General features: G+C 41.4%; 1 protein-coding gene across 3 annotated transcripts in view; it reads right to left on the reverse strand.

Annotated features, from left to right (window-relative positions):
* The window catches only part of SNX29 (sorting nexin 29), a 584,130-nt gene that overhangs the window by 471,814 nt on the left and 100,295 nt on the right, over positions 1 to 12,021 (reverse strand). For all 3 annotated transcript variants that reach the window (XM_075317954.1, XM_075317953.1, XM_075317955.1), the window contains exons 12-13: positions 6,244 to 6,307; positions 1,419 to 1,547 (exon numbers count right to left, since the gene is read on the reverse strand). In XM_075317954.1, the coding sequence (XP_075174069.1) occupies positions 1,419 to 1,547; positions 6,244 to 6,307 (193 nt within the window). The remainder of the gene's footprint in view (positions 1 to 1,418; positions 1,548 to 6,243; positions 6,308 to 12,021) is intronic.

Genomic DNA, 12,021 nt, shown 5'->3' on the forward strand with positions numbered 1-12,021 from the left:
TGTCTCTCATGCTAGGAGACCCTAGGCTATCCGTAACAGCAGGGTTACCCCTAATGGTGGAGATGCCAGAGTCTCGTGGCTATGCTCTTGACCAGAAATAATCTGATCCTTCTCTTCCAACAGGGAAGGAAGGGGCAAGAAAGATCGAACCATAAATCAACACAGACAGTGTAAAACTAAAACTCTGACACACTGCAAACTCACAGGAACAAACTATGTGAGACTCAGGAGAAAAACAAAAGTAGGAAGGTAGCAACAAAAAGACAACAAGGGTTACCTACACAACCGCACACAGCAACAAGTAGTACAAGAACCAGTTAGTCTGGATCACAACACCTCCCCAGACTAGCTTAGATAAACTATAGCTGGCATAGAAGGAAGCTAGCCAGCATAAATAAAAGGGGAGTTGATGTGATTGGCTCCCCCACAACATGTGATCAAAGAAGACTAACAAGCAGAAATTAACTCTTGCTAGCCTGCCTATGTATTACCACTCTGTTGGTTGACACCTGAATCTAGTGCTGATTACAGACATCAGAGAAGTTATCAGGTCGGGAGTTAGAATCTGTAGTCTGAATGGATCCCAACAGCGCCATGACAGCTGGCTATCTTTGTAAAAACCTGTGTGACATTCCCATAGTCCAGTTGGATATACAGAATAGGTTTTAAAGAGGAGCATCTCTAGCACTGACGGGCCCAATCAGTCTATGTATTTGCTTCATGTGGTTCTGAAGCAGGACTGACTAGTTGGCTGGCTTAAATGGAAAAAGGGGTGTCATCCTTGTAGAACCAATGTCAGATTATACAAAGCATCTGGAGTTGGACTGTAAATTGGGAGCCTGATTTGATTCCGTTCAAAGACTACAATGTTGAGAGTTTAAAAGAATCTGCATGAAAAATACACAAATGTGAAGTGCAAGTTATTTTAATGAGGCATGATAACCATTGTTCCCATGATGATGGAGAGTTAAAGGCCACTGCGGAACTAAAATGATTTCTCAGATAATAATGAATGCACATCCCTGACCACAATTCTCATTTATTCAGTGGATGTCATAAAGTGCAATGCAGGCATACCAATAGCGGTAAGGAACTACAGTTTGGCAATATACGGCACATTCCATAGTTTTACTCTTTATGGAAGAACAAAAACTAAACTGCCACCAAGGGGATGTCAGTGGCACTGTATTGCAAAAATGGAAATTTCCTGAAATTAGAAGTTTTGCAGTCAAAACTAATGTACAAATAATGCTATAAGCCAAGTATTAAAAAAGCTGAGACTTCTGCCCAGTATAGCCATGTGTTAATCTTTCTGCAATTAAGTGGTAGACACTGTCCTGAACAGATCAGTCATTATCTCCAGGGCCTGAAACCCTTTTGAAATGTGCTGGATCCGTTCCCTGGCTGAAGTCTCCTACCTTGCCAAAGCTTGGATTTTCGCTGCATGTCGCTCCTCCTGTTCTGCCACTTTCCTCCTCAGGTTGTCAATTTCCAGCCTGAGTGCTGAAGAATGTTCCATCTCTGAGTCAAGCAGGTTTCTCAGTGATCTGGAAAAAGAGAAAACCATCTGCCACATCTTGCAAAAAAAAAAAAAATGAAGCTGCCTTTCCTCCAAAATAAACGAGACAGGAGAAAGTTGTAAAGAAGTCAAGTCCCCAAAAACTTATTTTCTGTTACGAACCAAGAAAATGTATTTGTTAGTTTTAATATTTAAGCCAAAAAAGTAACCATTTGTGAAATGCAATTAAAATAAAATAAAAAAATAAACAAGTTTTGCAAAACTATCTTTGCATTTTTTGATATATCTGGTCGCATTGTGTTTCCACAGTCAGACTATCGAACCCAGTGTGTACTCCAATGGCACATGTACCCAAGAACCTAAACTCCACTCTTCCCCTGCAGAAGAGGAGGATGGCAAGAAGGAAACTTAGACCAAAAGGTTTTGTCTTTTCTCTAACCATGAAGACACATGGTTCTGGATGAGAGCTATGTACACATAACTAGTATTTGTAATCTAGGCTATTTCCATCGGGGTTCCACCATTTTTTATTAGATATACTGTACCGCACAAAAAAAAAATTGGGAGGAAAAGAAGTGTAGCTGTATAACGTTTGCATTCTCCTCCTTGTGTTTTTCTCCGAGTAACAGATTAATTGGCCTCCTATCAAAAAGGTGTGTATATGATTAGCTTGTAAGCCCCGTTGGGCACACGTCCGGGTGTGTCCACAAAATGTCTATATATTTCTCCCACTAAGGCCCCCTTAACACATCAATGATTCCGTCCGTTTTCATATGTACCGGAGACATGGACATACGCACACCCATTAAAATCCATGGGTCTTCGCACACATCAGTCTTTTCACAAGAACCGTGTGTCCGTGTTCCACACAGAGACAAGTCCGTTTTTCTCCGGCAGCACTGATGTCACATGGACCACAAACTGATGTGATCCATGTGACATCACTGTGACATGTACCGGAGAAAACACTAGTTTTGAAATAAAATTATTCTCTACACTCACCTATCTCCAGTGTTGTTGTAACTTTTTTCCAGGCCTGCTCATTATGCTCATGAATATTCACTGCAATGCGGACCTGGAAGCAGCAGCGCCGTAGACCTCAGAACCAGGGACAGCAGCACCGGGTACAGGGAAATAAAAAGTTCCTGGTCTCCGTGTGCTATCACAGATGGCACACGGAGAACACACGTGCCAAAATCACGGCACACAAACGTTTTTCACGGTCGTGTAAAGGGGCCCTAAATAAGCAAAATGTATGAGCTAACATAAGTATTTCTTTGTTTTTGGTTCTTATTGTACAAACTTTATAGATTTAGGTAGGGTATCAACGGAATTTCTACAGCATCCAGATCAGACAGGGTGTCAGATTGCAACACCAGTATATCCCCAAGGAGAGATCTGATAATAAGCAAAGTAAATCAATACTATTAGTTAGAAACCTGTATGGCAAAAAAGCAAAGCTCACCAAATGTCCTATGTTCACACAAGGCATTTTGCTGAATTTTATTTCTAAAGTAACAGTATAGCAAAACCTCATCTCTTGGCAAGAAGTAACCTGTGGTTTTGCTGCGGTTTTCCGGGCAGTTTTGCACTTCCTCATTGCTTTGTATGGCTGAAAAAAATGCAGCAAAATCACAACAAAACCGCGGCAAAACCGCAGAAATAATGGACATGCTGCTTCTTTCAAACAAAAAAAAAACAGCACAAACCAAGGAGGCTGATGTTTCAATCAAGAAAAAAACGCAAGTGTTTTGTGAGTGTGTGCAGGAGATTTCTGGAATTTCATGGGCTTTGCAGTTACTGTAAAAGCAGAGTGTTATTAGCATGGATTTGCATAAAATCAATGCAAAAAAAAAAAAAGCTGCTGCAAAATGCACTGTGTGAACATGACCTGACTTGTTTCTTATCAAAACATTTTTCTTCTATTTTTCAACAAAAATAAACAAAAAATGAGCAAACTTTGTATTTAAATCCATTTACCATGAAGTTGAATATGGAAAGTTTGGTTTTTTTTGTTTTTTTATAAAAGAAAAAGTTATTGGACATTAAAAAGAAATAGAAAGCAAAAGGGACAGAGCTGAACTGCCATAAACTGGCTATTTCAACCACCCACTGGGTTGTTGGATACAAAATGGTTCTACTGCTTCTGTTAAGAAAAATAAAAGTGTAAAATGCTAGTGTGAACCCAGTCCAAGAGAAGATATAGCAAGGACATGGGCCTGCGGGGTGGAGGAGACTCTGCACCCCCTGTTCCAACCTCGTGTTCTATCCTTTCTTCTTTTTCTAGAGTCTGTTGATCACTGAATGGCTACAGATCTTCAACATTATTAAAGAAGTTCTCCACCACTTTTTCACTGATGGCATATCCTCAGGACAGGGCATCAACATCTGATTGGCGGGGGTGTGCTGGAGGCTGGAAGTTTTTGGATGTTGCCGAAACACAGCAGCTCCATCAAAGCTATAGTGGTTGTGGCCGGATACTGCAGATCCAACTTCTATGCAACTGAATATTTGATGTGTATCAGTAGCATCCAAGAACTTCCAACAGCCTGGGGTAACCGCTAATATGCAGGGGTACCAGGTATTGCACCCCCCACCGATCATATATATTACTAGAGATGAGCGAACCCTTGGGAGTTTGGTTCTTAAAGTGCAGCCAGACTTTGGAAAAAGTTCGGTTTGGAGCCTTGACTTGACATGAACCCCAATGGAAGCCCCTAATTGGGCAGTTCGGGTCTGCGCCCACATACAGCCAGCCATAAACAGAACATTTCTGGGGCAGGTGGACGACGTTCTTCCTTTTTTTTTTTTGTTGGGTGCACACTACATCCAATCATGCTGTTATTACCCCCAGTGCAAACCGATCAAACACTGCAAGCAGCTCATACTGGGCTGAGCACAGAGCGTACCAGAGTACAGCGATGATCACACAAGGGGTTTGTATATGTAAAAGCACCCAAACCCTGTTTAGTCTATGTTTGGAGGGAACACCGAACCTCGGGTTGGCTCATCTCTAGAGATTGCTAAAAAAAAAAAAAAAAAGTAGAAAAAAAAAAAAAAAAAAAAAGCAGTGACCAACCCATTTAAAGGGAGCCTGTCAGCTGCAATATGCACCAAGTGCCACGAGCAGTTCTGGAGCATATTGCTAATCCCTGCCTAACAGTCCCTGTATAAACTATCATACATAAAGAGATCTTTAGAAAAAGTATTTCTAAAGATCCTTTTATGATATGCTAATGAGGCCATGGACTAGTCACAAGGGCGTTAGTTCCTGTGCTCATTCTGCTCTTTTAGCATGTTAGCACACCCACAGGGGCGTGCTAACATGCTATTCAATGCAGCATTACCAGCAGTGAGGTGCGTACCTGTAACCGCTGAACTGAAGTTCCGGCACTACTGGTCTTGTGTAGTATGAAGCTGGGTGTATGCATCCTGGCTTCAGAGAGGTCTAGGGCGCATTACTGGAAGAGCTGAGACTTCAGATCAGCTATGACAGTAGACACAGGTACGCGCGTTACCACTGATGACACTGCATTGAATAACATCTTAGCACACCCGTGTCGGTGTGCTACCGTGCTAAGGCCCCTTTCATACATCAGTTTTTTGCCATCAGTCACAATCCGTTCTCTTAATGGATCCATTGCAGATTGTGGCTAAACTGATGCGACGGATCCGTTTTTCAACGGATCAGACTAGCTGGGGGCTAAATAATACTTGGAGCATGCCCAGTTAAAAAAAAAAAAAATACAGAATCTGTCGCCGGATTCTATCATTTAACAGATGACGATGGATCCTGCGCCCATAGGCTTCCATTCTACCAAACGACAGCGGATCTGTCGCTGTCTGTTTTTTCGACGTACACAAAAAATGTTACTGTGGACGTCGTCGCCGTCCGACGTACCAACCTTTTTTGACGGATTCGTAGAACAAGGTATGAAACATGAGGCCATCCGTCACAATCCATCGCTAATACAAGTCAAGGAGAAAAAAAAAACTGATTCAGCGGCATCAGTCGCTGGATCTGTTTTTTCAAAATTCGACAAATTGTGACTGATGGTAAAAAAAATGATATGTGAAAGGGGCCTAAGAGGGTGGAATAAACACCCTTGAGACTAGTTGCTGGCCTCATTAGCATATCATAAAAGATCTTAATAAATACTTTTCTACAGATCTCTTTATCTATGCTAGTGTATACAGGGACGGTTAGGTAGGGATTAGAAATATGCACCCAGAAATGCTCGTGGTTCTGGATGCATATTGCACCTGACAGGTTCCCTTTAAGTCTGACTATTTTTTGTTGGTTTTTTTTTTGCCTGGTTAAAATTTAGCATTTAAAAACAAAATAAGAAAAACAGAAAAAACCTGAGCTTGGGTGCGGAATCCTGGAATCCTCCTTAATCTCCCCCTATAAAATTAATGGAAGGAAACTACAACAAAGTCTCCAGAGATAATGTAGTAATTTAGAAAGCAATGCCTTAAGAGCTTAAAGAGAAAGACTTCACTCCTTAGGTAAAAGTTCATAACTTCTCGATCACTACCGTGTCACCTCTGGCTGCGGTGTTATCTTATATTTAAACCATGAGACCAGACGAATCCCAACGCTCTGACCGAAGCCGTCCTGACTCTAGCGGTGAGCAGGTACAATAGGTGAAAGCAGTGACATTTTATCATGACCACGCTGAACATTGGCGGCAAGAAAATTAACAATGCAAATCAGGACTTACGCATTTTGCTCTTCGAGTTCATCCTTCCTGTTCATCATGAGAACAACAGCTTGACGAAGTTCACCTAAAGGAACACAACAAACGGCATTTACCATCACTGTAGAAAGAGATGTTTACTCCAATATATGATGGACATTTAATTAGATGTAAAAGAAAAGTTTAAAGCAGACAACGCGTTTCGGGTCTGTGTGCGGCTAATAAATTCATTTTGCGTTCATATGTAAATCGAGTGTCCGCATCACTGACTAATCCCATTTCCAATTATAGGCTTCATTTCTAATATCCTATGTCATATCTTGAAAATCCTATTCCTGGCTTCGATTTCACTGAAAAGTTAAAAATAATCAGTTCTCATGGCACTCAATTCTTGACTCTCTGCCAGCCCGTGCTATGTGCAGTTATGCTAAAACAAACCTGTTTCTTCTTTACGCGCCTGTCATCGAGCTCTCAGAATGGAACGCGGGGCTCATCTGTATAATAAAGGAGCAGGAAGCCGCCTTCCTAAATAGTGCCATTTACAGGCACACAACTTTATTTATTGCAACACCTCTGATAGATTTAATGCAAGATATTAGACTAGTGGCAGCAAATTCAATTACTTTGTACAGATGGGGTGATTTGTACAAGGCTGGCGATGCTCCTTTAATATGTGCAGTAGTCACACATCTGGGGCTTTCTGACATATGAATTCTCATTATATTGTATAAGGGCTCATGCATATGGCCGTGTAACAGATCTCTATGCTTGAATGCATAATAAGCATCCATAGAAATCTATGGGTCAATCTTCACTTATATCCAAAAAAAAAAAAAAGAAGAATGAGCCAGAACAGGAGTTGGTATACATGCAAAGTATTAGCGCATATTCACGCTGGCCATTAAACAAACAAAACCCAAGAAAAAAATAATATGGACATATATCCTGCTGTAAATATGTCTAAATCAATAGTGCATAAAAATATAGGGTCCTTATTTTTTTATTTAAAAAAAAAAAAAAAATCATAAAAAGCCCTCCCACCACCACAAGGTGCACCCAAATCGGGATGGTACCCAATTGTCATGGCTGGCTGACAATTCAGTGGCAGCAAGGGCTAGAAGGTCACAGAGATTGGTGGAACAGGTTATCCTCTGCAGCTAACCCTATGAACCTGGGGAACAGTCAGTTTATCCCCTCAGCTACTATCATTACTTCCTATTGACTTCCTTTATAAACCTCACCCTGGGGTTGTTTGGGTGCGGTTTATAGTTTGCTCCTTGTTGTGTTCTGCAGTGGTCGTCTCCTGTTGTTCGAAGGACTTCTGTGGTTGCGGCCTATTCCGCAGATAAGGGTTTGACTTTTACTATCTACTTGGGCTCTGTTGATAGCATTTGGGTTTCCCCAGTATTGTTTCCTTTTGTCTTCCTTTAGTGTAAGAGGTGTTAACTAGCTCTCATACCATCCATCTCTACTACCATCCATCTCTACTTAGGGCCCTTTTGCAAGGGCAAGTTAGGGCCCCAGGTATCCAACTCGGAGTGCGGAACCTGTATAGCATCAGTGAGGGCAGTGAGGGTGAGCCACAGGTTGTTGTCAATGGTCACCACTTCCCCTTTCACCTAGCAATAAGGCTTTCCTTTCCCCTTCCTTTGGGTTGTCCTATACGGCTGGTAGAGCCTATCCATAGCCATGGCACTAACACTTCCTGATATTAAAACCTTACCATGTGTCAGAAGAGACTTCAATCTGAATAACTTCCATATCAGGAGGTGACAGCCGTATATGATGTCTATTCAACAGTTGCCTGGTAGTAAGTGTGCACGGGTGGTAGATACTGTGTAATCGTCCTTCTTTAATCAATATGACAGGTGCACAATACCTGCCGGTCCTGCAACTGTCATGGCAGGCATCTGTCAGTCAGTGCTACTTAACTCCTATTGTGAAAGTAGTGTGGCCTTTTAAATATGGCAAGAAAGTCCTGACTGGCAGCCAAATAGGCCCAACAATTGGAACACAATGGCCAGAAATGCTGTCGATCTACCTAGCTTGAACAGGCAAGTGCATTGTGCGTGCACACCCCAGCAATTCTGCTACTTAAAGAGATGAAAGCCAGAATGGATTGCCATTGGAATACTGTATGGGAAGACTGGGAGAGGAAGGCTAAACATTTGAGTAATAAATCACATCATTGCCATCACTTGCAGAATTACTAAGGTTTTCTCCACTAAAATTGAGGAACTCTGCATGAAGATGACATTGCGCACTCTGATACCAAAAAAGTGTATTGTGAGGTTTTGAATTTGCCCCAAAAATGTGTAAATGCCACTGCCCTCAATACTAGCGATTCGCAACCTTCTTACTTCTTCTTGAGATGCGTTTTGCATTTTATGCTACAGTGCTGTGGATTTGGAGTGGATTCCATGTTTTGTTTTTTAGCTAGTGGGTTTTCAAAAGGTCCTCAGGAAAAATAAGTACTTAAAAAAACTCGTGAAAAACAAAGTGGATTTTGCATGTAAATGAATAGGAAAAGATTTCAAATTATTTTTGAAGGTTTTTTTGCTACACGATTTTGGACAGGATAGGATACATAGCTTAGGAGGCGGAGTGTACTGTTGAAGTAACTCTTGCGGCCTTTTGGGGAACTAGACCAGGTATTGCCAAAGTTACTCTATCTGCATATACATAGAAATTATCACAGGGTGTGATGGGATAACTTGGGATTGGGGCTCCTAAAATGGTCCTCAGGCTAGAGGGAACCTAGCTGCCTTTGATCTCAGCAATACATCTAAATGGTGACTATGTCTGAGCCACCTTCCGTACCCGGCTACTGAACAGCAATGATCTAATACCCCCTCTCCCTGCCTCCAGGGGAGGGCCAGGCCAGGAGAAGTTGAACCCACATATAAGAACAAAACAGGGGAAACCAAAACTCGATCACACAGAGGTATCAGACAAGTAATAAGAAAATAAAAGCAGTGAAGAAACAACAAGACGACAGGAGACCTCCACAGCAGCCCACACACAAAGCAAAACAATAACCAGCAGGACTGGGATGCAACAGCACACAGACTGATGTAGCTCAAGCTATAGTCGGCATTGGAAGACAGGCTCCTCCATCTTAAAAAGGCGGGGAGTGACTATGATAGGTCTCCCACATCATGTGATCCAAGAGGCTACAAGCAGGCTAGTAGAAATTAACTACAACCAAACAGAGAGAGAGGGGAGCCAGCACGATCTGAAAATGGCATGCATCATATAAAAAGTGCAAATTCACAGATTTATTCCAACTGTACTGTAATATAAATGAGATTTTTAGCAAATAATTGATCAATTCTTTGAGCCACCCCTGCCAACGTCACGGCAAATCTCAATAGGGGGGTCCTACTCTATATTCTGTATTTCATGTGCCATGCGGCCTCCTAGATAAAGTTAAAAGCAGAACTAGTAGAAATTAACTCCTGCAAGTCTGATAACTAATGAGAACACAGCTGATTGACGCTCAAGAAGCACCAAAGAAGGCATAGTGAGAAGTGTCAGACTCTGCAGTGTGAATAACGACAGTCAGCGAGTTTAGAGCCAAACACCGTGTGATAGGAGCCTTCTTGTGGTGCTCTTTAATAATGGCACCAACTTGCAAAAAAATACAGCTTTAGCTGATCTAACCCAATTACTTCCTTTAAAAATGCAATTATATGTGTTCACCTACCAATATTCATTAAACATGAGCAAGATATGCGAAATAACATTCTGGAAGCTCAATCGCTGTGTGATGTCAATTTCATGATCACAGAGCTTCAGATCCAGTACAACGCACAGCGCAGAAATGGATGTGCAAACTCATCAGTTCTACCTGTGACTTCTCAGACATTTTAACTTTTCATTTGCGAACGCCAAGATCTTGGCATGGGACTGCGGGCAAACAACAGTAGCACTTGCTTAGGGCAGGAATCATTCTCTGACTGTACTCCCCAGTAATGTGTTTTCTCTTAATCTTATTAATAATGCATACGGGATTGAATGTTATGCTGAGCTGAACTTTCTAAGCTGGCTCCTGCTCTTATTCACATTTATATCCATTATTTACTTATTTATTGCAGAGCTGCATGTCTCATGCCCATGGGCTCCGTGCAGCCTCACCAATCTTTACAGATCATACAGACGCCCTGAAAGCCTCACAGATTCTTTTTATGGACAAACCATAAGTGTCAACTAGGAAGATGATGCATATACATAAATGTGGAGGAAATTCATCAACTATAAGTACAGCGAGCAGATTAACGACAGATTAATGGAATAATGCCAGATAAGTGGAGATGACATCATACTGTTCATACATCACCATGTTCCAACTGCCAACAGGGGCGCCACTTTATCATGGCAAATTGCACAGTCATGATGCCACTGTTCTAAGTATCCATTTGGCATTGTAACTAGTGATGAGTAGTCAGATGGAGCTCGGATCAGTCCTAGAAGATCAACCATGGATAACCAATCCAAATGGTATATGGAGGGAAAGTCAGAAGTCCAGACTAGAGGACAAATATACAAAAAAGACTGACCCGCACATCTAATAGGTGTGAACAGGTGCTAGCTGAAAACACACTATAATTACAAAACATATAAAGCTGCACACTAAAATGCTATAACCAGGCTGTGTTCACTCCCCTTTATAGCAGGTGATTAGCTGCCCAGACATGGAGGTTTTTTACCAAGATAATAGCATTTCAAGTTAGGTTCCCGGTATACAGAGATCAGCTTGTCGTGGTTACCGGGCTCACCTGCATTGGCCAATACATATGCTAAATATCTCTTTTTGAAATATTCCTATAGCAGTAATGCAATACCAGAGTTCCCTTATTCATTGTTAGCACTTTAGTGTGCAGCTGTACAGGTGTTGCAGATTAGAGAACAGACCAGGGGGGAGCGTTGATGGCAAATTCCATGTACAAGAAGAGACATGAGGTCTACCTAAGAAATGCACATCTAGGCTGTAATAGGAGTATAAAAAAGAAAAAGAAAAAAAAAAAGAAAAGGGAGCCAGCACGATCTGAAATTGGCATGCATCATATAAAAGGTGCAAATTCACAGATTTATTCCAACTGTACTACAATAAAAAAAATGAGATTTTTAGCAAATAATTGATCAATTCTTTGAGCCACCCCTGCCAACGTCACAGCAAATCTCAATAGGGGGGGTCCTACACTATATTATGTATTCCATATTTTCACCCCCCTATTGAGATTTGCCGTGACGTTGGCAGGGGTGGCTCAAAGAATTGATCAATTATTTGCTAAAAATCTCAATTCATATTATAGTACAGTTGGAATAAATCTGTGAATTTGCACCTTTTATATGACGCATGCCATTTTCAGATCGTGCTAGCTCCCCTCTCTCTCAGTAATAGGAGTATGCAGACCAAGAACAAGGTGAGGTTTGAAGGACATTGGGGCAATGTGCAAAAGGCTCTCACATGCTTAAATAGGCCAACAGTATTGATTAGCATTTGGTTACAATTAGTGATGAGCAAATACTATCTATTCGGGTTCGGGTTACTCATAACAAATACGTAGCAGTATTCCACGGCTCAACATGAATAACGAACCTAAAGTAAGTCAATGGGAAACCCAAGCACTTCAAGAAAAATGATCAGGTTCCCTATCCATTGGCATTAGGTTTGTTATTCGTGACGAATACTAGAATAGTACTAGGTATTTGGCACGAATAACCCGAATAGTTACTATGCGCTCATCACTAATTATAACCAAATGATAATCAATTCTGCCAGCCAATTTAAGCAAGTGA

Source organism: Anomaloglossus baeobatrachus, chromosome 7, assembly GCF_048569485.1.
Source record: "Anomaloglossus baeobatrachus isolate aAnoBae1 chromosome 7, aAnoBae1.hap1, whole genome shotgun sequence".
NCBI lineage: Eukaryota > Metazoa > Chordata > Amphibia > Anura > Aromobatidae > Anomaloglossus > Anomaloglossus baeobatrachus.